This window comes from Bombus terrestris, chromosome 8, assembly GCF_910591885.1.
Source record: "Bombus terrestris chromosome 8, iyBomTerr1.2, whole genome shotgun sequence".
Taxonomy (NCBI): Eukaryota; Metazoa; Arthropoda; class Insecta; order Hymenoptera; family Apidae; genus Bombus; species Bombus terrestris.
In genome coordinates, this window is record NC_063276.1 from 1,658,228 (window position 1) to 1,683,546 (window position 25,319).

General features: G+C 32.2%; 5 protein-coding genes across 11 annotated transcripts; 2 read left to right on the forward strand and 3 right to left on the reverse strand.

Annotated features, from left to right (window-relative positions):
- Window positions 1-60: 60 nt before the first annotated feature.
- LOC100644175 (40S ribosomal protein S20) lies at window positions 61-903 on the reverse strand. The gene is made up of 3 exons (XM_003397000.4): window positions 746-903; window positions 458-563; window positions 61-368 (listed from the first exon to the last, which is right to left on the reverse strand). Exons 1-3 carry the CDS (start codon window positions 746-748, stop codon window positions 112-114), a joined length of 366 nt encoding a protein of 121 aa, XP_003397048.1. The 5' UTR covers window positions 749-903; the 3' UTR covers window positions 61-111.
- A 493-nt stretch (window positions 904-1,396) lies between these two features.
- LOC100643809 (sister chromatid cohesion protein PDS5 homolog B) lies at window positions 1,397-9,885 on the forward strand. 4 transcript variants are annotated; one of them, XM_012310942.3, is made up of 17 exons: window positions 1,397-1,696; window positions 2,422-2,573; window positions 2,670-2,864; window positions 2,978-3,168; window positions 3,253-3,460; window positions 3,560-4,066; window positions 4,141-4,439; window positions 4,537-4,879; window positions 4,952-5,056; window positions 5,151-5,570; window positions 5,653-6,015; window positions 6,136-6,382; window positions 6,486-6,733; window positions 6,804-7,100; window positions 7,248-7,283; window positions 7,405-7,455; window positions 7,514-9,885. In XM_012310942.3, the coding sequence occupies exons 2-17, from the start codon at window positions 2,493-2,495 to the stop codon at window positions 7,568-7,570; spliced, it is 3,648 nt and encodes a 1,215-aa protein (XP_012166332.2). In that variant the 5' UTR covers window positions 1,397-1,696; window positions 2,422-2,492; the 3' UTR covers window positions 7,571-9,885. The 4 variants fall into 4 exon arrangements, with proteins under 4 accessions (XP_012166332.2, XP_020719846.2, XP_012166330.2 ...); XM_020864187.2 differs by having other exon boundaries at window positions 6,136-6,367; XM_012310940.3 differs by lacking the exon at window positions 7,248-7,283.
- LOC100643937 (probable ATP-dependent RNA helicase DDX27) lies at window positions 9,842-13,332 on the reverse strand. Its single transcript, XM_003397081.4, has 13 exons — window positions 13,119-13,332; window positions 12,848-13,036; window positions 12,659-12,749; window positions 12,450-12,595; window positions 12,039-12,344; window positions 11,817-11,944; window positions 11,533-11,730; window positions 11,298-11,442; window positions 11,012-11,193; window positions 10,600-10,931; window positions 10,252-10,497; window positions 10,090-10,171; window positions 9,842-9,979 (listed from the first exon to the last, which is right to left on the reverse strand). Exons 1-13 carry the CDS (start codon window positions 13,203-13,205, stop codon window positions 9,886-9,888), a joined length of 2,226 nt encoding a protein of 741 aa, XP_003397129.2. The 5' UTR covers window positions 13,206-13,332; the 3' UTR covers window positions 9,842-9,885.
- A 369-nt stretch (window positions 13,333-13,701) lies between these two features.
- On the forward strand, window positions 13,702-16,756 carry LOC100644405 (flap endonuclease 1). Of its 3 annotated transcripts, XM_048408113.1 has the most exons (9): window positions 13,702-13,912; window positions 14,009-14,111; window positions 14,183-14,349; window positions 15,025-15,134; window positions 15,190-15,393; window positions 15,488-15,706; window positions 15,786-15,968; window positions 16,041-16,127; window positions 16,633-16,756. In XM_048408113.1, exons 1-8 carry the CDS (start codon window positions 13,831-13,833, stop codon window positions 16,116-16,118), a joined length of 1,146 nt encoding a protein of 381 aa, XP_048264070.1. In that variant the 5' UTR covers window positions 13,702-13,830; the 3' UTR covers window positions 16,119-16,127; window positions 16,633-16,756. The 3 variants fall into 3 exon arrangements, with proteins under 3 accessions (XP_048264070.1, XP_003397050.3, XP_012166335.2); XM_003397002.4 differs by lacking the exon at window positions 16,633-16,756 and having other exon boundaries at window positions 16,041-16,267; XM_012310945.3 differs by lacking the exon at window positions 16,633-16,756 and having other exon boundaries at window positions 14,063-14,111; window positions 16,041-16,267.
- On the reverse strand, window positions 16,216-19,903 carry LOC100644295 (reticulon-4-interacting protein 1 homolog, mitochondrial). 2 transcript variants are annotated; one of them, XM_012310943.3, is made up of 9 exons: window positions 19,748-19,903; window positions 18,954-19,170; window positions 18,527-18,767; window positions 18,300-18,445; window positions 18,023-18,172; window positions 17,663-17,952; window positions 17,135-17,320; window positions 16,886-17,063; window positions 16,216-16,816 (listed from the first exon to the last, which is right to left on the reverse strand). In XM_012310943.3, the coding sequence occupies exons 2-9, from the start codon at window positions 18,999-19,001 to the stop codon at window positions 16,613-16,615; spliced, it is 1,443 nt and encodes a 480-aa protein (XP_012166333.1). In that variant the 5' UTR covers window positions 19,002-19,170; window positions 19,748-19,903; the 3' UTR covers window positions 16,216-16,612. The 2 variants fall into 2 exon arrangements, with proteins under 2 accessions (XP_012166333.1, XP_048264069.1); XM_048408112.1 differs by having other exon boundaries at window positions 18,954-19,034; window positions 19,748-19,891.
- Between the last annotated feature and the right edge of the window lie 5,416 nt (window positions 19,904-25,319).

Consider the following 25,319-nt stretch of genomic DNA (forward strand, 5'->3'; position numbering starts at 1 on the left):
ATGTTAATTGCAAAATATTTATGTATTTGATCTTATTAGAATACAAATTTTACACAGATATTTGTATTTTTACATTTTTATTAAAACTTTATACAGTTTTATTTAAATTGCTTATTCATTTGCAATCGTGACTTCCACTTCAACACCAGGTTCAATGGAAATGCTTGTAATTTGCTTTACAATTTCTGACGGTGAATACAAGTCAATAACTCTCTTGTGAATGCGCATCTGGAAACGATCCCACGTTTTTGATCCTTCACCACACGGTGTTTTACGTGTGGTTATCCTTAAGATTTTCGTGGGCATACGAACTGGGCCCTTCACCTTAAGTTTTTGTTTGTTTGCTCCATTTATCAATTCCGAGCAAACTAAAACAACATGTACAATTAAGAAAATGTATGCAATAATAATATAAAATAATATTGTATAAAGATAACATATACAAAAAACAATTTACCTTTTTCGAGAGAGCGTACATTTCGTGAAGTTAGTGTAATCCTAATTCTGTGAATAGGAGTTACTTCTTGTCCTGGTTTTTCAGGGTTGTCAACTTTTGTACTTGCCTAAAATATTATTGAATAAAGCACAATTAATATTATTAAATGAAAACATACAGCTGTAAACCGCGTGTTTGGACATACAATTAACCTAACAAATAGAACTTATATAAAAAGACTTATAATTCGTTAAATCAATTTAATTGAAAATCTTATTTCCAGTGAAAATTAACAAAATAATCACACACCATTGTTTAATTGCTTTCCTGGTCGAGATGATCAATTTCTTTTTAAACAAACTGATCAGCGCTGAACCAATGCAGGCACACGTTGCATGTGCTAAACTGAAAGAGATAGGATACACCTTGATTTCCGGTTAGGTATGATTCAAATATTTCAAAAATTTCTAGTGAAAATGCATTAGTAAATATGTTCTTTTAATGAAATTCACTTTATATATAAATAATATTACATACTAATAAATTTTATATTAATTTATATTTAAAAAATTAGACAATTTCCATAATTAATTTCAAAAATTAATCTTATTCGTTATCAGATTATAATCATTTATACAATTAAATTATTAATAAATTATATATTTAAAAAATTTAATCTGTATTTTTATTTTTATGATATGTGTTATCTGGTTATTTACAAATTTTTAACTGTACATATTATTTGTTCTAAATTCTACCGCTAATTGCATATACTTAAATGTTGTTTTCATTAGAATTCTTCATGGACTAATTTCGTCCAGATATACATAACAGAACATTACACTATTGGTGCAGTATGTTTTTTCGTATATTCTAACCAATAGCATTACTGTTACATTCCCTTCAGTGCTTTTATGTTAGTGTTGTTTAACTACTTGGATCTGAAGTATTCTCCAATAAAGTTAAATGTGGATGACTTCAAGTGATCGAATGCGCTGTCGCGTCCTTTGACACGCTTAACCGTTTATGAAAACGATTTCGCTACAGTTTTGCTGACATTTTGATCGTTTTACCATGCCAGATATTTACAAAAAATTCAGGAAGTTACGTCGAACGCGATATATTCGCACTTAGTAATAATTACAACGTGAAAGTGTGTGAACTCCAAAAACTAAAATAGTGCCGTGTATCCATCACATATATTTGCTTTATTGATATTTTGAGTGTCACAGGCCTTGTGGTGCCTATGCATATCTTGAGGTAATACATTCTCTAATGGATGTAATATCCAACATCATTTGTGTAATAATATATTTTGAAATTCTTTAGCTTTATAAGTGTGCTAAATAGTATTACTGTTTACATTGTTTTCTTATATTTATGCACAAATCATAGACATAACCTATGATGTTCCATTATAATTTGTTTTATAGTACTAGTATTATATTTTATACAAGTAAACATATATTAGCATGTTATATTATCTTTTTATTAATTTATTTAAGTCATACTTTTGCTATATGATTTGTATTTGTTGTACGTATGTAGAAGCTTCTACTTACTATTTGTGTTGATATCACAACTATAATGGCATGTAAGGATAAAAGCTATTAGTTTGATAATAACATAAATATTCATGTTTATTTTTATTTTTATTATTCATTTAATCTTTTTTAATGTGTTGATTTTATGTTTATTTTTATCATTTTAACACTATATACTTTATATTTTCTTATTCAGTTATATAATTGATTAAGCATTATACAAAAATCATTATTATATTGTAAATTATTACAATAAATCATTATGTACATAGAATTATAAATTATATTATAAAATATCAAAATATATGTGAAGTTGGAAGAGTTGCATCGTATAGTTGTAACAAACATTGTTTTATTTTAATAAAATGACTTTATTGCTTAAATCATTAAAAATAATGTTTTAAGGCAGAACAATAACTAATGAGGCATATAATATTTCAGAATTTGGACGGTGTTCTAGATTATTTTAAGGATATAAAGTTTCTCATATTTGGTTAAATCATTTAGTAAACATGTCGGAAATAGTTTACCCGCAAGGGTGCAGATCTGTTACAGAAGATCTGGGTCCAGATGAACTTATTAGAAGATTAAAGGTATATCTGATAAAATAATTTATATCTTGTATAAAATATAAGAGAGACAGTAGATAAAACAATTAAAGATAACTGACATCAAAATTTATCAAATAGACATTAGCTCATACATTACAAGCAATGGGTCAAGATGAAGGAATGTATCAACAATATATACCACTTGCTTTACATTTGGCAGAAGAACATTTTTTAATGCATCAGAGTAAAGATGTACAACTTTTGATTGCATGTTGTATTGCTGATGTTTTGAGGGTTTATGCTCCAGAAGCTCCATATAAAGATGCAGAGCAGGTAATATAAGTTAGTTAATTATAACGTTTCATAGAATATTTTATATAAATGTTTCTAATTCTTATTGGGAATTTAAGGATTTAATAATAAATTAATACCCTTATCTGTTATAGGTTAAAACAATATTCTTGTTTCTGATTAAACAACTAGCTGGACTAAAAGATCCAAAAGATCCCGCTTTTAAAAGATATTTTTATCTTCTGGAAAATTTAGCATATGTGAAATCATTTAATATGTGTTTTGAATTAGAGGACTGCCAAGAAATCTTTTGCGCACTTTTTTCTCTTATGTTTAGGATAGTAAAGTATGTTTAACATGATTATACAGTATATAAATACAAAATATAAATGAATAGTTAATTAATTGCTTGTAATTCTAATGATTTCAGCGATGAACATTCTGGGAAAGTCAAAAGCTTTATGTTAGATGTATTATGTCCACTTATTACAGAATCTGACATTGTTAGCAATGAACTTCTAGATATCATACTTATGAACATTGTAGAACCAAACAAAACACAAAAGAAGAATGCATATTTACTTGCGAAAGAACTGGTGATTAAATGTAGTGATACATTAGAACCATACATTCAAGCAGTGAGTAGAATAAAAGAAACACTTTTTTGTTTGTAAATCTATAACACAAGAAGGTAAAAGTTAATAATACTAAATCTTTTTATATTTTAAAATTCATAGTTCTTTAACCATGTATTGATCTTGGGCAAAGAGGAGAAGAGCTTACAAATTTGCAAGAAAGTGTATGATTTAATTTATGAGTTAAATCACATATGTCCAAGCGTCTTGCTGTCCGTCCTACCACAATTAGAATGTAAACTAAAATCTTCCTCTGAATCTGAAAGATTGGGTGCTGTAGCATTATTAGCAAGAATGTTTTCTGAGAAAGGATCTCAGTTAGCTGTGCAACACACACAATTGTGGCGTGCATTTTTAGGAAGATTTAATGACATCAGTGTATCAATTCGTATCAAATGTGTGCAGTATTCAATGCATTTTTTATTAAACCATCCTGAACTGAGAAAAGATATTACTGATACGTTAAAGTTAAGACAACATGATGCAGATGAAAGTGTACGATATGAAGTTGTTATGGCTATAGTGACCACTGCTAGAAGGGATTTCGAAGTGGTATCAGACAGTGAAGATTTGTTAGAATTTGTTAAAGAAAGAACATTAGATAAAAAGGTATGTTACTTTTTACATGAAAATATGTAAACTATGAATGTGAAAAAAATATTAATATTTGTTTCAATTTTCAGTTTAAAATCAGGAAAGAAGCAATGGCAGGATTAGCAATGATATATAAGAAACATTTGAATGATGCGGATGTACCGCAAGCTACGAAAAAGGCTGTTACTTGGATAAAAGATAAAATATTACATGGTTATTATATGGCAGGAATGGAAGATAGATTACTAGTAGAAAGATTACTAAACACTTGTTTAGTACCTTACCAACTACCAGCTGGTGAAAGAATGAAAAAATTGTATCATTTATTAGGTACAATTGATGATCATGCATCTAAAGCATTTGTAGAATTACAAAAGCATCAGCTTGCGTAAGTACACTCTTTCCTAATTTATTTATTTATTTATTTTTTATTATTATGTTATATATATTCATTTTGTACTTTTATGTAAAATTTTATATTTCAGTGTACGAAGAGCAGTGGTTGAATGGTTAGAAATTGTAAAAAAGCCAGACGCAATGGTTGAACTTGTAGCTAAGATTCATCAGATATCTCGCTTTTTACCAGATCCTATGAAAGTTCAAGAATTTATACAAAAGTTCAGTGCTCACATGAGAAAAGATTCGGCTTTATTACAAGGTATGGAAACAATAGTTCAACCAAATGTTTCTTGTAAAGAGTGTGCAGATACAATAAGTATGGTTCTTAAAAAATTGGGTCAACCTGTCATGACGAATTTGTATTACAACACAATAAAAATGCTATTGGAAAGAGTAAGTTCTGTAATGATTGATGAAGAAGCAATTAGGGTAAGTAATGCACGTGGCTATATTTTTGCATGTCTTTGTATTCATATCTTTATATCAATTATGTTTTAACAGGTCTTAATTGGATATGTATTAGATTGTTTAAAAGGTGGCAATGTAATAGAAGAAGTTGGACTTAATCCGAACAACGCAGGTGAAAAGGGTTTGAGGTTACTCGTGGTATGTCTATAATTTTATTGTACAAAGGCATATGATCTTCGCTTTTTATGTTACTAATTCATTTTTATATGTATATAAAATGTTTTTCTTCTAGATGCTTTCATTTGTATTTGGTCCACATTTTCTTCATAATGATATTTTGATGCAACTTGTCCATCTTTTGGAATTGGAAGATGAAATGGTAGCACCGTTGGTTCTTTCGATTTTCACATTTTTAGGGAAATATAAACCTTTATGTGATGTTGCACCGGATATTATGAACCTTATGGTTCCAATATGTAAAAATTTCGCAGAAACAGGAACACCAAAACAAGCAAAACAAGCTGTCAGGTGTTTATTTGTTAATATGACCAATATTCATGATACTATTTTCCCTGAAATTATTGAAAGAATTAAAAATAGCCTTACACCAACTTCAGAATATTATCGAACATCTATAGTTACATTAGGTCACATAGCTTATAATTTACCAGAAAAGTATCAAGTACAAATAAAAAATATGGTGTCTAGGAAGGTAAGTTCTGCTAAATATTATATTACTATTTAAAAATTATGATAATGTGATTTAGTTCAAATTAAGTGTGCTGAATTTATAGATAGTCAAGGAGTTATTAGTGAAAGAAAGCAGTGAACAAACTGCTGATACCATTGAGGGAGACTGGTGCAGGGAAGATCAATTACCTGAAGAAACACGTTGTAGATTAGAAGGATTGAAGTGCATGGCACGCTGGTTACTAGGATTGAAGACTGATGTGCTCTCTGCACAAAAAACGTTTAGAATGCTGAATGCATTTGTAGTGAACAAAGGAGATCTTTTGCAGCAGGGTCGTTTAAGTAAAGCAGAAATGAGTTGGTTGCGCTTACAAGCTGGTTGTTCAATGCTGAAGATTTGCGAACAAAAAGGTGTTGGTGATCAATTTACAGCAGAACAATTCTATAATTTATCTCAGCTCATGGTGGTACGTTTCTCCAAACTATGATTTATTGATTTATTTTTTTAAAATAAATTTTGCATATTTGTATGTAAATAGAAAAAGAAAATTGATTAAAAATATTGTGAAAATGTATTTTTTTCATAGGATGAAGTTCCACAAGTGAGGGAAGCTTTTGGTAGCAAATTACATAAAGGACTTGGAAGAGGAATTCCAAATAAGTGTTTGCCACTAGACTTTATGGGTTATTATGCACTTGCTGGCAAAGAACAGGACAAAAGATTAAAATGTGTTTTAAAAACTTATATGCAAACTGATATAAATAAAAGGAGAGATTATGTTAAGACATTGTCATTGGGTACAGTGGAACGGGCCATGGGTAAGAAACTAAATAGTAAGGCATTATCGAAATATTGTTTAATATTATTCTTTTATTATTAAACACGTATTATTAGAAAAAGATAAATATAAAATATTTTATTCAATTGTTATTACAGGTCAACTGCCTCACATTCTTCCTGATTATATGCTAGTATTTGCAGTCCCTATTCTTGCACATGATCCTGAATTTACAAGTCATTTGATGGTTAATCAGTTGAAAGTGATACAACAATGTTTGTGGTTTATATTAGAACCCCTTATAACGAAAAATGAATATTATTGTTATGGTTTTTATAAAAATCTCATAGAACAAATGAAGAGTCATAAGGATGCTTTAAAACCTGAGGATAATAACATGAATTATGTAATTATAACAAATTATTTATTATTTATGAATCAGGTATAAACAGCTTATATTTACTATGTACTTGCAGAAATTGTGGGCTGTTTGCGATTTGGCTATGAATGTGATATATACAAAAACGACAAATTTCGATATGAAAGAATTTCCAAGTGAAACACGAATTCCCACCATGTACTTCAAACGAGCGGATGAATTGTTGACTAACACTAGGAATTACTTACCTGCTGAAATGCAGATAAACATGTCGAGTCCTAAAGGAAAGGGTTCTCTTCATAATACACATTCTGTCAGTGAAAGACCACAACGTAGGGCAAAGTCCAAACAACAGAAGGAAGTGGGCATTGGGCCGAACGAAACTGATGCAAGGGTAAGACAACCAAAATAATGTATAGGATAATTTTAGACAAAGTATTTAGATAAATTCTTATATATACATTACGTGTAATTTTTATATGAACGATATATGTATCTAAATAATAGTCTTAAAAAGTCTATGAGTATATGTAATTTCAAGCTGCAAATTGGAGAAGTGGAATGTATTGATGCGCAGGTAAAATTATTTATAATACATTTATATTCAACATCTATTTCTCTTTTGTAGTATATTATACTTCATATTTCAAAAATATAAAATGTATGTATTATATTTAATATATTATATTTACTTACAGCCAGCGGAAGCATCAGAAACTAGAATTCAATTACCTGGTTTAGAGGAAGAAGTAAGAAAAACATATTTATGATTGTAATTTGATATATAGTAAAGATATGATTTTTCAGATTGAAGAACCACCAGCAAAGAGGGCATTAAGAGAATCAGACAAAGTAAATAAATAATTAAGTGAATGAACTGTATTCAGAGGGATGTTAGGAATAGGGGAAAGACCGTGATGATCATAAGAATTAAAGAATCTAAAAATACTTTACAAATTAGAAAACAGAATATTTTGATTATGTACAACAATTAATAAACCTGTCGTTCGCGTATGTCTAGACAGTAAGATGTTAAGATAATGATACATTAACGTCAAATAATTGATACATATAAGCTTACAAGTCAAGAAACTTCGTGAAGTTACATCGCATTCATAAGGAAATTAAAAATTTACTAACTGATCATATGGAAAATATTTTTCTTTTAACTGTAAAAAAAAAAAAACATGAACTTGGTTTGGTTTTAATTTCTCTACACGTTAAAAAAAGCAATGGCACATTCATTGATAAAAAATACAATCCTTTGTATAATTAATAACTGTTTAACCACCATCTTTTTTACATAAGTCTTCGAAAATATTTCCCTTTCTTTCTTGTGAAATATCTGACAATTGTTGTATTGTTCACTTTTGCATTGACGAATACAAATGTTTATATATACTATTTCATGTGCATTTTTCTTCATAGATTAATGAGATTGTATACAAAATTTTTGTAACAACTATTCCAAATAGTAAAATCCTTACATGATATCATCAAACTTAATTGTAGTTTTCAGAAAAAAGTAATCGAAAGCCACATTTATTACATGAAATACATCGAAATAAGACACTTCATTAAATCTTTACACGCAGAAGAGAACAACATAACGTTGTTGGATTTCTGTGAACATCATGTACTAAACAAAAGGGTGTGTGTCAATTGGCTTTGTGATCCAAAGTTGTTTGATTCTATTAATCTGATTATCATTATTATTATATTATATTATAATTAATATTATTGCCTTAATGCTATAATTATTTTATTGAAAGAATGACAATTTTGATAACCATTATTTCCTGAGAAAATATGTATTTTCTCATAAAATTATCTGTTTATATTTTAATACAAAAATTAATTTAAATGAGATTTGGTTAGCGCACGGCCACTAACTATTAATTTATTTCAGACAAGGTGTCCTTATAAATACTTCAATAGTATCTAATAAATGTATACATATAAATATCTTCGACGGATAGTGCGCATTAATATAAAAAATAAACGTAAAAATTTTTGTTATACAAAAGTATCGACAATGCACCACTAATTCAATAATCGATTGAAATTTATCATCATCGAACGTGACAGTTATTCTTCCATCACTGTCATTATTGTATATGTATTATAAACTTACTTTCGTATCACTTTAATTCAAATTTGTATCCAGAACATATATTTGTACAAACAATATAGTAAAAGTATTATTCCGATATCTCGAGGAATTGTATACATACTTTGAATGGTTTAAATACTTATATTTTTATTTCGTATTTTATAAGATGTTGAAAAACATTCATTGCATTTATAAATATTTATATAATAGTAATTTTACATATTACCAATTGCTTTAAGCATAATGTATTCATTTAAAAATATATTTTATTTCATAATTACGGTAAACAGAAATAAATGAAACTTTTGAATAAATATAGATTAAGTGTAAAATTCTATAGAATTTACTTAATATTTAGAGTTAAAAATAAATAATCTCACACCTTTTTGTTATTAAAAAATTAGGAAATTGGATACAAATTTGAATAGCATTAAAATAATTTAAAATGGGCCTAGGTTTTATAAAATTTCCTTTGTCATCATTAGAATTCTTAGTATTAAGTACTAAATTGTATTAAACATTAAGATGAGAATGAGAATTGTGTATGAGGCTGTGAATGGTGATGAGTGTTTGATCTTATTATATAAACATTATAGAATTAACACATACCTATTACCTCTTCACTGAAATTACAGTACAATGCAAATCTTGCAATTTTTAATTTTTTAAACATTCATAAAGGTCATTCTTTATTTTTCATATATGTACAAAGCATTGTTCATAAGTCATCAGCAGTGCATTGTTACTGTTTCAGCTTTATGAAATTTAATTTGATATTTCTTGAAATAATTTATAAGTTCAAATTGTTTTGGATTATACTATATTTTATCTTATAGTATTATTATCGAACATTTGTTTCTATAAGTATTTAATTGCATAGTACTGCAATTTTTTCAAACAGGTTATAGACTACAAAATATACATATTCTGATGAAAAAAACCAATTAATCAGTGCTATTCATCTGTCAATCTGTGAGACATAAGTGACGCATTGTAACGGTTCTATAATAAAACAAATTAAGTAAAATGGTATGTATTTAATAAGATATAGTTACAAATATCAAAATTAACGTCTTTTAAAATTTGATCTACTACCCTTTTTTCCTATGTTTAAACTTTTTGCATTTTTTCTTTTACTTTGATTCTTTTTAACATTTGCCCTAAAATAAACAAAATAGTTACTTATAAAAGCATTATTATGTATGTTCTTAAAAATAATATAATAATATGTAATATTTTATTTTACCTTAGTTTAATAAAATATACTTACTCGTAACGCATTTTTTTCACAGCTTTCTTGCTTGTATTTGTTAAGTCAGCAGCAAATGAAGATTTTGGCCGTTTTAGCGATGCTGAAATCGAATTGAAATTATAGAAAAAAGAATAAAATCCAATCTTTCATAATTAAAATGAATAATTTACTAGAACTTACTTTTTCTATTAGATGAAAATTTATCATTCTCTACAACTGTCCGAATTTTATTTTGTTTGTTCTTTTTCTTAGCTAGTCTCGCTTGGTATGCTGCAATTTTTTCTAATTCTCTTTTGGCTCTATCCTCCGCTGTTTCCTGTTTAGGTTCTTTAGATTTCTTTTTCTTTTCTTCAATTATGTTTGATGGCTCTCTATTTTGTTTCTTCTCTTTATTTGTGTTTTGTTTTTCAGTCAATGATAATTTTTCTAAAAATCATATAAATTGTTTTAATAATGTGTACATGTATTCCATGTGAAATTTTGAATAGCTACAATTTCAAATACAAAAATTAATGGATTGAAAATTACCTTTCTCTTCTTTTCTTTCTTTCTGAGTTTGGAACCAAGTTCTTTGAGCGCCTTTATTACTTTCATTTTTTAATAATTTTTCTGCTCGATTTGCTTGATTTTCTATCTTAGCTAATTCCCTTTCATTTCGTTCTTCTTCTAAAATTTTGTTTACATCAGTTTCAAGAGACTGTAATTTTTTAGAATATTTGTCAATTATATCAGGAAGTATTATTCGATTCTTTACTGGATTTTTTGCATTTTTAATAATTTCTTTAACCAAAGAACGTTCTTGTTCTCCAGCTAGTGATACTGACACTCCAACACGACCAGCTCTGGCTGTTCTCCCAACTCTAACAAATAAATAATAAAGCAATTAATTTTTTTATATTGGGTACTTGTAAAAATTTACAATCAAATTAAATATTGATACCTATGAATGTAATGTTGCATGGTAACTGGCATTACGAAATTAATTACAGTTTTTACCCCACTAATATCTAAACCTCTTGCAGCAACATCTGTTGCTAATAAAATATCTATTTCTTCATTTTTAAATTTTGTTAAATTTTCTAGACGTTGTGGTTGTGTGAGATTACCATGAAGTTCTCCTACCTATCAAATTATATATAATAATGATTTAAAAGATTATCTTTTACTTTTCACTACAAACTTCAATATACTTTAATATTTATTAGAATAAATTATATTTTAAATACCTTGATGCCTAATAACCCTAATAAAATGTGTAATCTATGAGCTTGTTTTTTTGTTTGCACAAAGACCATGACATGATCATGAAAGGTTCTACAAATTAGGGCTGCCAAAATTGCTTCACGATCTCCTTCTCTTTCTTTTCGTATCCTATATTAAAAATATATAAAAAATGAATATATACATACATTAAACAAGAACATAAACATGATCAATCAATTGCATAAGATATAATTTTACCGAATAAATTCTTGGCGTAAATTAAAAGCAACATCTTGATTACTATCTACAAAAACTTTAACTGGTTTATCTAAAGATACAGCGGCCAAATCTTTCACTTCTTCAGTCATAGTAGCTGAGAATAAAATTGTTTGTCTGCTTCTTGAACATTGTTTTACTATGTACTTCATCTGTTCTGCAAAGTATTCATCTAACATCCTTATAAATAAAAAAGTATATGTATATAATCTTCCAATTATAAATTAATAAAAGGAATATAAAGCAAATATTCTTTTTTCATTTACCTATCTGCCTCATCTAATATAAGCACTTCAATGCTGTCTAATGAAAACGATGGCGTATTTCTTAAATGATCAATTAATCTTCCTGGAGTAGCTATTACTATATCTGGATTCTTTCTTAATACAGCCTCCTAATTTTGAAATAGTAGTAAATTAATAAAGGATTATTTATTAGTATAGTATTCATTTACTAATATTTAAGGTTCTCACAATATATCAACATACTTGAACTTTCACATCTAAACCACCAACAGATAATCCTACTTCAATTGTTGTAAATTGAGATAACTGTTTTGTAACTTGATACACTTGCACACCAAGTTCTCTTGTTGGAACAAGTACAAGAACACGAGAAATAGAAGGACCATCTAATGGCCTATATAATAATCTTTCTAGTGTTGGTAACATATAAGCTGCAGTTTTACCAGTACCTGTAGCAGCACAACCACATATATCACGACCCAGTAATGCAACAGGGATGGTAGCAGCTTGTATAGGTGTTGGATGCACAAAATTCATGGCTGTTATAGCCTTTAAAGAATATGTATTATGATTTAGTATTTGATAATTAATATATATATATTAATATAATATCAACTTAAAATCTATGTAACATAATATATTGATATACAATACCTTTAATAAAGGACGCGACAAATTCATTTGGTAAAATGTTGCATGAGTTTCTATATTTGTATATTCCTCAAAGTTAATTGTTTCTTCATCATTTTCTTTAACAACCACTTTCTTTTTACTTTTCTTTTCTTTAGTTTTAAATATATCTAAAATAAAACATTTACATTTCTTTAATCAAGTTTACATTATAAAGTAAAAAATATTGTTACCTTTTCTAAGCTCGTCTTCTGATAAAGATAGTTCATCATCTTCTTTTTTAATTTCAGATAAGTCTATATTGGATTCGTTATCTATTTCATTCTGAAGGAAGAATATATAAATGTAACATAATTATTGTATATATAATTGAAACAACTAAATATCTAAAGAGAAATAACATCAAAGTTATATATATGTACTTGTATTTTAGATTCGGATCCTCTTCTAATTCTTTTAATTTTATCATCAAGTTTTGTCTTAGCTTTTCGTTTAATATACTTGTTTAAGTCATTCCATGTGTCTTTATTGTAATCAGAAATATCATTTACAAATTGAAAATTGTTATCGAAGTCTTTATTTTCCTTTTTCTTTTGTTTCCTAGGCTGAAACTACATTAATCCGGAAATTTTTATTTTTCCAAAATAAGAATCATACAGTAAACATAACATAATTTGTTAAATTATGTCTTACATCATCTTCGACATCAGAATCTTCAGAGAAATTTGGCACTTCCTGATCATCTTCAATTGTTTTTATTAAATCACAATTGGTATCCATTTTCAACAACAAATACACATATTACAAACCATGTACAATTCCTAATATTTTAACCACGTGGAATATCTACTGCAGATATGTAAGTATGTAGTAACATCTATATATATATATATATATATAATACCGATATATACAAATTAGAAAATTATAGTTTAATAATAATGAATTTCCACTAATAATATCATAAACAAATTATAACGAAATACGTATAATATTTATAACTTATTATTCATTAAATTAGCATCTTAATTTCAAATATACACTAATAACATATGAATTCAATTTGTTGAATATACGCAAGTTTATGATTTCATTTTAACTCTTATACTCAACATAAAAAGATGTATAAAATATGAGATATTGAAATATCATATAATAATAGGATAAATTTGAGTATCAAATAATTTGTATTAGCAGAGGTATTAGTAGCTATTAGTAACTTCAGTTCTAGTAACTTTAATTTTCTCAACATTGGATGAACAGCATGCTTATTCCTATTACAGCGTCATTACAGCGTAATATTGGCGCGCAACTTCTTATGTTATGCGTTTTTTTTTTATTCCACTTTCCACACATTATTGGACTAACTTTAACGCGAGTAATTGAATGATTGAGTGATACTACCATGGGTATTTTAGGTTTATCAAAATTAATAGCAGATATAGCGCCAAGTGCTATTAAAGAACAAGAATTAAAGCATTATTTTGGTATGTAGATAATCAGGATAATTAAAAATTTTGAATCATTTAATTATCAAAATTAATTATGAAAGGAATATTTTACATTTTCACTTTCCATTCTAGGTCGTAAAGTAGCCATAGATGCGTCTATGTGTTTATATCAATTTCTGATTGCAGTACGGAGCGATGGAGCTCAGCTTACATCTGTACATGGTGAAACGACAAGGTATATATTTTGACAAATAATTACATATGAATACATATTTTGTATTACTTTAAATATTTGTTATATTATAGTCATTTAATGGGTACATTTTATCGAACAATACGTTTAGTAGAGCAAGGAATAAAGCCTGTATACGTATTTGACGGAAAACCACCAGACCTAAAAGGTGGAGAATTAGCAAAACGTGATGAAAGAAGAGACGAAACACAAAAGTTGTTACAAGCAGCAGAGGAAGCTGGTATTTCTAAATATTAGATTATTTCATTTAAAAATGATTTGTTTTTCTTCATTTGATTTATTATATAGAATGTCTGGTAACCGTCAGTTATCACAGTACAGTTGGATGGGAGGTGATTCTAAATTAAAATCTAAGTCGAAAATATACAATAAATTTTTTCATATAATGCTTTCTTTCTGAGAAAGTTTTGAAATCAAGTTTGAAAATTTGACAAGTATACTTAGACTAATTTCGGGTTGAACAGGAGTCAAACTGCACTTAAAAATAGAACAAAAATATAGCTTTGCTTTTGAGAACAGTAGATTTAAAAATGTATCACGTGTATGCACTGGACCAGTTATTTACTAAACATGTTTAAACTTTATTTTTTTGTAAATGGGACATATTCCTTTAAATTCAAAAACGGAAAAATTCAAAATTTCAAGCTTCACTTTCTCGGAAACAAAGCGTTATATGAAAAAATTTTATTATGTTCTATCAACTTATTTTTTCACGTATAATGACTTCTTATAATCAGGGTCTTTTTAGGTCACAGTTTTGAATTGTATCATCAATGTATACATACTGTAACATACGTTACTACATACTGTAACATACATATTTACCTGCAACATATTTATACATGATAATTGCATCAATTTATATATCATATTAAAATCTTTTGTCATTTTGTAGGAAACGCAAAGGATATAGAGAAATTTAACAGAAGATTAGTAAAAGTTACAAAAGAGCATGCACTAGAAACTAAACAGTTATTGCAATTAATGGGCATTCCTTACATTGATGTAGGTAAAACAAGGCGCTATAAATTTTACTGTAATACATATATTGATTTTATAGGCTCCATGTGAAGCGGAAGCTCAATGTGCTGCTTTGGTAAAGGCTGGTAAGGTCTTTGCAACCGCTACAGAAGATATGGATGCACTTACTTTTGGATGCAATATTTTACTCAGGCGATTAACGTTTAGCGAAGCAAGAAAGATGCCTGTACAGGAATTTCATTTTGATAAAGTATTAGAAGACCTTGGATTAAATCATAATGAAGTATGTAAGATTGATACTTTTATTATATATAAGATATAAATAAAAATATTTATTTTCTGACCATTAATAACTTGTTATTTCTGCTTATTTACAGTTCATTGATCTTTGTATAATGTTAGGTTGTGATTATACAAGTAGCATTAAAGGAGTTGGACCAAAAAGAGCTATAGAGTTAATTAAAACACATGGGTCACTTGAAAAAATTGTAGAAAACTTGGATACTAAGAAGTTTTCCATTCCTGAAGACTGGAATTATAAAGAAGCTCGATTATTATTTCAAGAACCTGAAGTAACGGATCCTGAAACAATTAATGTAAGTATACCATTCTATGTGTAATATAACATTTGTAAATGATTGGAAATATTTATAAGCATTTTAATTTTTACCTAAGATGAAATGGACAGAACCAGATGAAGAAGGGTTAGTAAAATATCTATGTGGCGATAAGCAATTTAACGAGGAAAGAGTAAGGAATGGTGCAAAAAAATTATATAAAGCACGAAATACTTCCACTCAAGGAAGGCTAGATACATTCTTTAAAGTATTACCAAATCCAAATCCTCCAAAGCGTAAAGTAAATATAAATAACGGTTTTTAAAATTACACATTTTTTTTAATCTACTAAATTTATCATATTTTAAAACAGGCAGAAGACACAAAGGGAGCTGCTAAAAAATATAAGAAAGGAACAACAGGAAAACCACGTGGAAGGCAGCCAAAATAATTGTTCAAAGTACTCATGCTTTTTTAATTTTTATGAGTGCTATATACTGGATCATTTATAATATTCAATATATAAAGTCATTATAAATAATTCCGAATGCATTTAGATAGTTTCATATTTATTTCATAAAATAAATTATAGACATTCAAGTAATATTTTTCATTTTACATACATCGTCCAATATTTATGGCTTAACTTGTACACCCTGTTACATAATTCGTTTTCATTTATGTATTCTAGTAAATTACAATTTGGAACTATATAAATTATGTAATTACGTATATAAAGTAAATTTTATTACAATATTTATTCAGTCTTGGTTTTTGCACCATGTGTATTTATTGTACAGTTTTGTTAGGTGTATAGAGATTATTTTAATGTTGGACGGTATTTGGCAGTGATAGGAGATAGGGATGTTGTTTATAGTATGTATTAATAAAAGAAACTGCGATATTTATATAACTGAAAACTTTTATACATATAATAATCAATTGTCACTGAAATGTTATTATAGTACTGCCGATAGCATTGGGATCTAATATATGATACAATGCTTGTTCAATATTATGAGGTCCATACACCCTGTCTACGACCATCTGTAATTGATCAGCATCAACTAAATCGCATAACGCTTGTAAGTATGTTGCGTTAATTTTTGAACCTTCTTTCCATTGATGCATATTAAATCCAAGTACGTACTAGAATAAATATCAAATTTGAAATCAAATTGCACAATAGAAAAATACTACACATATAATTTCATTTACCTGTATTAGTAACTTTATTCGTACACATCCAGCAAATATGCTTCCAAATACAAGACCTAATGAGTCAGACGTTAATTGTTCGGGAACTGTAGAGACATAAAAGCCATAAGATGCTAAGTGCTGCTTTAGTATACGTTCATTAATTGGTTGACCCCCAGTATAAAATATAGTATCAAATCTAAAAATTTATTGATCGCTTAACACAAGTAAATTTAATATATTGTTAAGTAATTGTTATATTGAACATACTTATCATGTAATTGTAACTCTTTTTCTACATCTGAATCGTCTAATGGTATAACATCATCTGCACCTAAAGCTTTTGATACAGGAATTGCATTCTGTTTACACATTGTAACTACATGTCCACCCCATAGCTTAACTAATTGAGTTAAAATACAACCAACAGGTGTATTTCCACCATATATAAGTACTCTATAGAATATTTAGTTTAAAAAGTAACTTTTATATACATATAATAATAAAACTATTTGTTTATCCACAGTCGGACCCCTTATAACGCGGACTAAAAATAGTACCACTGTCTCTATATAACGAAAATGACTCATTTCTGATATTTTTGCGTTAACTGTTGAGCGATAAGGAGGGGTTATTTACAGTGTGTATTGTGGAACGCATATTATTTTTCATATTAAAAAAAGACTATAAATTTATTTAGTTATAGTTCCTTGCGTTCTTAGATTCGTATAACGCGAAGTCCGTATAACACGGAAATATATCTCGCTTTATAGGGGGTCCTACTGTAATTATTTATACCGTTTTCCTTTCGCATTGCCTTCCTGGATTGCAGATCTATTAACTAAAGCATCCCAGGCTAAACATCCATTGTAGGGGAGACTTGCAGATGCTTCAAAGGTAAAAAGTTTCGGTCGTTTAACTACTTGAGTTTCTGGGACAACTATGTATTCTGCCATTGTACCAGGAGCCCACGAAGGTACAGCTAAGAGCACTTCATCTCCAATGTCAAAATTAATAACACTTTGTCCTATACCTATCACTATTCCAGTACAATCTCTGCCCAATGTTACTGGAAGTTCTTTGTGTTTCTGAAAATGAATAAATAACATTTTTTAAATATAAGTAATACGATAAAATGGAGCATTTTAATTTACTTACACCAGAATTGAGGAGTCTTCTGTAAATTTTGGAATAACCATAACAAATTTTTGTATCAACAACATTAACAGAAGCTGCTTTAACTTGTACTAATAATTCGTTAGATCTTTCGATCATAGGCATTTCAGCATCATCTATCATGGACACACCCTATATTGTTTATAATAAAAATATATTTGTTTCAGTAATATTGCTTCAGTTATATACCTATATTATTTAGTTGCATTAACTTAAGATTATTTATTTTTTTACACGTCAATGTAACTTAATATAATACCTCGATACCAATGTAATGGTGACATATTATAGCTTTTATATGATGCATATGATGAGATACGTGCCCCCAATTAACTCCAGCATAATAACCAAGTAAAGTACCAACAACTAAACCTGTCAGACAAAATGCAAGTTCCCTTTTGGATGCTAGAAGAAGAATTATATTTTCATTTCTTTCCCAATTAATATTAATATTAAATAATGAAACGTTAAAATTTATTTTGCTACCTCCGTTAGTATATAAGCTTTCTATTTGTCCGTAAAGTACTCTGACATTAAAATGTGTATTATAGTATCGATGTTGTAATTGTTCCCAAGCATTTTCAATCCAAATAAGTATATGTTGTACAATGTCTTTGACATTTTGCATCGTTTGGTTCTCATATAATTTGTAAAAAATTTGACGTGCTTGAGTCAACCACGTTATGACCCATTGTTGTCCTTGTTGTGCAAATAACGATGTTTGAATCTTCTCCCCAAATAAAAAATTTAACATATAATATCGAAGATGAAGAGCCGAACGTCAATTATATTTCATTTATTTGGAAACAGATATGACAAATAATCGATAGTGATATATCTTTTATTTTATTTATAAATTAAGAGAAAAAGGAAGATAAAATAGCTGATAATTTTTATGAAAAATTACAATTACCTGAAGAGTCTCGACCTGATTCGATAGATGAAACCAAATTTCATCCATGATTTTGTAAACAATTGGTTTGACAGTTCAGATCTAATAAATCATTTTATATTGCACACTGTTACAATGACCGGTTAGCCGAAGATGCAGCACAGCAGTTATATAAATAAACGATTAACACATTTCGTATAACTCAAAATAGATACTAAGTTTCTGCTTCAAAGTGTGACTGCGAAAACATTGGAAATTATAGTTTTTAAATCACTACGTTATGCATTATGTAAACGTCGTCGCCTCAATCACGAGGCGACCTGGAAAGGGATTTTATGAGGAATGATAACATTTGATAAAACGCCGTTTGCTGTTGAACGAGATAGGTTAACTCGAGTCGCATAAATTTAACGCAAATTCATTTGTTTTCTGTGTGATATAACTCGTATGATGATTGTTATGAAATTTTGTCACGTGAGATAAAAGCACAAGAGTGCTTAATGCTAGCGAAAAAATGGTTTTATTTTTGTCAACAGGATAAAAAGTAAAGCAGTAAACAAAGATTATTTTAAAACGAAAATTCTGGTATTCATATATACAAGTATGTTCCTGATAAAAGATTTATTTATACTTGTTGATTGTGTAACATTAATGTTTTGACACAATTTTCTAAAGCGTCAAATATTTGTTTGTAAGGAAATTACTTGTGTTTTGATTTTATATAATGCATTTTACAGATTATAAACTTGACTTTTAAAGAGAAACAATTTGAATATGTTATACAATTATATCGTATATGTGTGCGTATATCATACCTTGTTAAAATTTCAGTTATTAATTTGCATATTTTTCACAATACATTTTTTTATGGTTGTTGAAAGAACAACGATCGTACGATCAGTACGTATCATATGTGTTCACGCAATTACTTGTTACTTCTGACACGGATCATGAGCGTATAGATATTTTAAATATCTTTAAAGTGACACACTTTATCGATCACTAAATTTTAGATCAAAGCTCAGTCGATAATATTATCAGTATAGTTATCGATATAATCGTGTTTCATCGTTCATTGATAAAGTTGAATTGCGGTAAGATTAACGGTTAGTACGGTAGGCCCTGTGCTGCCACTGTCCTGTATAGTCAATGGCACAGGTCGGTGGTATGGATTAAGCTGCGGCTGGTAAAGTAGTTACGTGTGTTTTTAAAGCATTTTTAAATTGTTCATTAGATGGCAATATTTTAGTTTTGTATAGAATTGTTTGTACAGAATTTATATAATCCCGGTTGGAATGTAAAAAGTAATCATTACTCTAACTGTATAGGAAACTAGATATTTTAAAAGATACTAAAAAGCAGATTTGTAATTTAATACTGCTCGTATAAAAAGAACGTTAATCGAAAGACTAAAAATATACTTTCACCAATTATAGCTATATTTGTATATTTTTCTAGTTTTTCTTTATTTTACTTTCTTTTTTATGCGTTTTATTTCCCTCTAATGGTTATTCGCATAATCACGCAATCTCTTCGTCCCTTTGAATCTTTCTTATTTTTCGTATGAAAAAATTAACAATTAAGCAAGAAAAATGTTTTATGCCTTTTTATCTCAACAATGTGTTCATATATATGCACAAATACCGAACACGTTGATATTCAAATATTATATTACGCATTGTAAAATGCTGATTGAATCGTGCGAAATTGTTCGATCGGCCGGAAGGAGCGGGTTCTCGAACGTTTCCAAAGATCGTTTTCGACATGTAGCTACGCGTTCTACGTGTGTTTCACACGGTGAGTTCAAGGCTCGTGGCACATTAGCAAGTTGGTAGCCGTCCAGGCACGTCCTTCTGAATGAGTCCTGGCCGCTTTCCAGCCAGCAACCTATCCTTTTACGGGATATCACGGTGGCCGGCTACTGAAACTCGTCGAACCGTCCAAGTAGGACCGTCGACGCCGCTTCTTGTCGGGGATTATCGCCGGCAGTTGCGGCAAGTGCATCGAATTCCTCCGCGATTATCTACGAAAATTGCGGCAGAGTACCATTTTGCTGGCGCGACTAACTAGGCATGTCGAGATTTTTCCGCAATTTTAAAATCTATTCTCGTTACACACATTTCTATCGATTATCACGATTTTCATTCATCGAATTTTGGAATTATTTAAAATTTCTTCTTCGACGTTTTGTCGATTACGGACATAATAATAAATTTCTGGTAGAATAATGTTTCTGAAATGGTCGCTTTTCTTTTTATTCAAGCGCTAACCGTTACCTACTTTGACTACCTTCGCTCCGTCGATGTTCTTCCGCAATCTATATCCAAACATAAGACTAAATCAATTTTCATAAATTCTCAGACAGGAATAGCTGTTTAGAAAGGTAATAGCATTTCGCGAAAATCTTCAGTATCGTCGAAATCGAAATTTCGTTATCATCGAAAACATATCACATTTGTGTGCGATACGATGGTAACTGGCTATCGCGTTATTTTAAACAAATCTAAGTAAATCGAGAAAGGTAAATCGTAGGAATAACTGGCGTACTTTTAAAAAACCGTTCGTGCGATTTTAGAGGTCGCGCGGCTTCGAGTTTCAGCGAGCGAAGCCCGTATTTGCTCGTTGACGAGCGTCGATCATCGGCCGCGACGCCGAAGGTTGGTCGTCGAAGGCCTACCGGTGGTAACCGCGAAAATTGCATCGTATTTGCGAAACAGCTGCGCCCGGGAACAGTTGTCCACGGCCAGTCGTAAACTCGCGTCAGGATCACTCTCTGTTACGCGTCGCTGCTTCGGAGGTTGGCGCGCGGTTTCGCTCGCGACCGCCGTTCTTCGAGGTGTTTCACATGCTAAGAACAGAGAGAAAATGAGAGAAAGAGAGGAAGAGAGAAGGAGAGAGACGAGCGTCCCGGCCTCGACACGGGCCACGTTTCTCTCGCACGTCGCTTCCTGCCTCCTTGGCCTGCTTCCAGGAATCGGTTCACCCTTTTACGGCCGGGTGTCACTGTGTCTGCACGTTCGGGAGGGGGAACGGCAAGGTCCCGGAAGTGGGAAATCTCGCGGCACTTTTTCGCCGACGAAAGTTTCGGCCAAACGTGGCGATCCGAGGGTGGAGTTGTTGCAAACGGCCGGATGTTGCGGAACTAGAAGGGGAGGTCGCGGTAGGAAGGGGTGACTTTGGCGAAGGAGTAACGAGAGTACGCTTGGGGAAGCGCGGATTTTGCGGAACGAGGGTTTCGGTATTGCGACTTCTCGAATTCTGGGAATAAGAAAGAATCCTGGGACGAGAGAATGTATAAATAAAAGTTTCGCAAATGGAAATTTCCGGTGCGCGAGATTAGAATAAACAAATTTGCCAGATGGCGCAAGAATTTCCGACGGGAGTGGTCTGAGATTGGGCAAATTTGAAAAAGTGCGAATTTTCGAAAGCTACGGATCAGAAAATTCCGTAGGCAGAAACGTTTCGGAAAAGAGAAATCCCCAGAGCGTGCCGGGGAAAGGGAAATCTCAGAAGCGAGAGATCTTATAACAGGGAATCTCCAGACACCACACGCGTATATTCGAACCAGCGTCTCGGTCCAGAAAGGCTTCGAAAGAAACGGTATCAAGAGAACGAAAACTCCGTGAAATCGACTTCGCCGGAAGTAATTTTCGCCAAAGTGGAACATTTTACAAGGAGATCAGCGTAGCAAAGAAAGAGAGAGAGAGAGAGAGAAAAGAAAGAAAATCCACGAGAGAAAGGAATAAGAGATTAGTAAAAGGGAAAGGAAGGAAGGGGAAGAAAGAGAAAGATCGCGGACAAAAGGGTGCATCGGGGAAGAAGAACCGTGCAGGCAAACTGAGAAAAGGAAACGGCGATCGAAGCGGTGACTGCGAAAGAAAGACAGTGCCGCGAAACAGGGCGTGAGATTTGCGAATTCGCGATAAAGGAAGGTCTCGCGACGAAGTCGCCGAGCAAAGGTAGACCTTATGAGATACAGAAATCAAGAGTAACGAAGTCGACGAACCAGGCAAGATAGAGAGAAGAAAGAAAGGTATTTCCAACGAGGAGGATCGGATAGCTTGGAACGGAAAGAGACGGGGAACGGTGAATAACGCGACGGAAGAGCACGGTACGGGAAGGAACCAAGGGAAAGGGACATTGGAGAGGTGGCGGAAGACGGAGACCAAACTCGTGGATGTCGAAGAGACGGGGGAAAGCGATGGTGTAAATGTGCACGAGGTCTATTGTGCGATACGCGAAGCAATGGCGTCGGGTAGCGCGCGTGTTGCACACGTACACGAGGTTTATTATACGCACACTGTTTCGCGGTCGAGTGCATTCAGCCTAGCGACGACTTTCGGGGTGACAAAGGGGCTGACGAGGTATCGCGCCACTGCCAAAAAGCTGACGACACGCCGATACGTACATGCTGGGTAGAAAGTTTCCAGTTCTCCGGGGACATGGAGCTTACAGTGGGTGTAAAGTGACCATTTGGGAAGGCGCGCCAGTGTCGGTGCAGAATACTCTCGAGGAACGCGTCGTAGATGCGAGTTTCCGACGCGTTCGTTGACAGATTTTTAACGCAAATTACGTTTTCCTCTTCGTAGACGCGATACTTGGGTTTATTTATTTAAAAATCAGCGAAGCGATCGAATCCAATTAAAAATTTGTCACGCCAGCGTTTCCCATCCAGCAGCTGGCGTTTCTCGGATCTTTTTATCGGCGAGTCGATCGCAGCTCGGCTTCGAATGAAAAATGAAAGCGATATATTTTCTTTGTTCGCGGAAGACGATACGAATATGTACGTATGGGATATTTCCTTGTTACGTATAGAATATACGCTTTGTATATTTTAGACGCGGGATACGGTTCTGGCGATATCCTAAGAACAGATTGTCCGGTTCTTGTTTTTCTTATCGCGTATACAAATTGTGCATTACGCGGCCCGTGGATACGTATTTTAGCAGTTTCTCAAATCGTTTTCTTTTCCCGAAACTTGCTCGCGTCTCCGCGATTACGTTCTCGAAACGAAATCAGCAAATTATTCGACGAACTAATTTTTTTCGTCAAATACGTCAAATACGTCAAATCCGTCCGAACGATACTTTGCGGAATCTAATTTTCATACGCGCGTACCAGACACGCACTTTTGCGATCGTACGCAAATCACTGGTAGTTCGACGTAACATTTTCACCATTAACGTCCCCATGTTCGATTCTTTTCGACGCAAAATTTTCCTCGCCAGCTATTCGTCGCTTTTGCCGAGTCTTTTGATCTCTGTCCTCGGTGGGTCGAATCTTCGAAATGACTAGAAGCTCCGCTAACTATAGATATTCTCGCGGTGAGCGAGCGTCGAACGCGCGGCAGACTTTCCACGGTCGAGCAACGTTTCACGGGCTGTGAAAACGGCGGCGAAAGGAGATGCACGAGGCGAAGACGCGACAGCAGGAGAAGCAAGAGGAGATGGAGAAGAAGGAGGTGGAGGCGGCGGAGGAGGAAGAGACAGAAGGCGGAGGAGGAGGTTGCCAGAGATTCCGCGGGATGTCTGTGTTTGTCCATGGAAATCGGCAAAGGAGGTCAGCGTATGCAAATAACAGGGTCGCGAGGGTTGCCAGAGCCAGGAGGGTCCCGTGGGTCAACGGACAGGAAGGCACATAAGGCTGTCTCCCTTTCTCTTTTGGCTTCGAGTTCGCCTCCTCCTCTCTCGCATCCCCTCCTTCTCGTGCTCGCCGTTGTCTCTCCCTCGGTCCATGCACGAGCTCTCGCACCAGCGACCGTTACGGCACCATATATTTCTAGAGGCAGCGGTGGCGGCGCGGCGGCACAGGAGTCACGTCTACAGATATAAAGGTGGTTCTAGCGTGTGCCGGTGTGCGCTCGCCTACGCTCGTGGAAATATTCGATTTTTACGATACGAGACGCGAGAGTACAGCACAGCCACACGGACGGAAAGAGCGAAAAGTGCGGGGAAAAGGCAGCAGGATCGTACCGTCCCTTGTACCAGCCACCGTTTTTACATCCTACTCCCTTCCTGATTCCACTCGAATCGCTCCTCTTCTTTTTTTTTCTTTCTCCTTGTTTCTCCCTCTCTTTCTCCTTTTTCCTCTTCCATCTTCGTTTCTCTTTCCACGATTCTCTATTCCGCCTCGTCGTGCCACCCCTCTCCCCATCGTCGTTTCCACCACCTGATCGAGGAATTAAGTTACGACGATGGGAAGCTAGAAAAATGGCGATACCGGGAACATACGATATCCGTGCTGCCGGGCACGAGCACGAAGCGTACAGCCTCGGTATCGTGTTCCTGGGACCCCGGGGGGTAACTCCGCGTGTCGGTTGCCCTCGTCCTCGCGCAAATCGTCTTGTTTTGCATATCCAGTTGATCCAGCCGGCGCTCTTTCGCCGCC

What these genes read in the sequence shown, in the direction of transcription:
- LOC100644175 (XM_003397000.4), bottom strand. An exon ending in TGTACGCTCTCTCGAAAAAG is followed by an intron (nt 369 to 457) that starts GTAAATTGTTTT and finishes ATGTTGTTTTAG; the next exon opens with TTTGCTCGGAATTGATAAAT.
- LOC100643809 (XM_012310942.3), top strand. Translation starts at nt 2,493, where the DNA reads ATGTCGGAAATAGTTTACCCGCAAGGGTGCAGATCTGTTACAGAAGAT. An exon ending in AACTTATTAGAAGATTAAAG is followed by an intron (nt 2,574 to 2,669) that starts GTATATCTGATA and finishes TTTATCAAATAG; the next exon opens with ACATTAGCTCATACATTACA. An exon ending in CTTATGTTTAGGATAGTAAA is followed by an intron (nt 3,169 to 3,252) that starts GTATGTTTAACA and finishes TAATGATTTCAG; the next exon opens with CGATGAACATTCTGGGAAAG.
- LOC100643937 (XM_003397081.4), bottom strand. Translation starts at nt 13,205, where the DNA reads ATGGATACCAATTGTGATTTAATAAAAACAATTGAAGATGATCAGGAA. An exon ending in TAGGGTTATTAGGCATCAAG is followed by an intron (nt 11,194 to 11,297) that starts GTATTTAAAATA and finishes ATAATTTGATAG; the next exon opens with GTAGGAGAACTTCATGGTAA. An exon ending in ATTTTCATCTAATAGAAAAA is followed by an intron (nt 10,172 to 10,251) that starts GTAAGTTCTAGT and finishes ATTCGATTTCAG; the next exon opens with CATCGCTAAAACGGCCAAAA.
- LOC100644405 (XM_048408113.1), top strand. Translation starts at nt 13,831, where the DNA reads ATGGGTATTTTAGGTTTATCAAAATTAATAGCAGATATAGCGCCAAGT. An exon ending in AGAATTAAAGCATTATTTTG is followed by an intron (nt 13,913 to 14,008) that starts GTATGTAGATAA and finishes TTTCCATTCTAG; the next exon opens with GTCGTAAAGTAGCCATAGAT. An exon ending in GTACATGGTGAAACGACAAG is followed by an intron (nt 14,112 to 14,182) that starts GTATATATTTTG and finishes GTTATATTATAG; the next exon opens with TCATTTAATGGGTACATTTT.
- LOC100644295 (XM_012310943.3), bottom strand. Translation starts at nt 19,001, where the DNA reads ATGGATGAAATTTGGTTTCATCTATCGAATCAGGTCGAGACTCTTCAG. An exon ending in ATCAGGTCGAGACTCTTCAG is followed by an intron (nt 18,768 to 18,953) that starts GTAATTGTAATT and finishes TTTGGGGAGAAG; the next exon opens with ATTCAAACATCGTTATTTGC. An exon ending in GAAGACTCCTCAATTCTGGT is followed by an intron (nt 17,953 to 18,022) that starts GTAAGTAAATTA and finishes ATTCATTTTCAG; the next exon opens with AAACACAAAGAACTTCCAGT.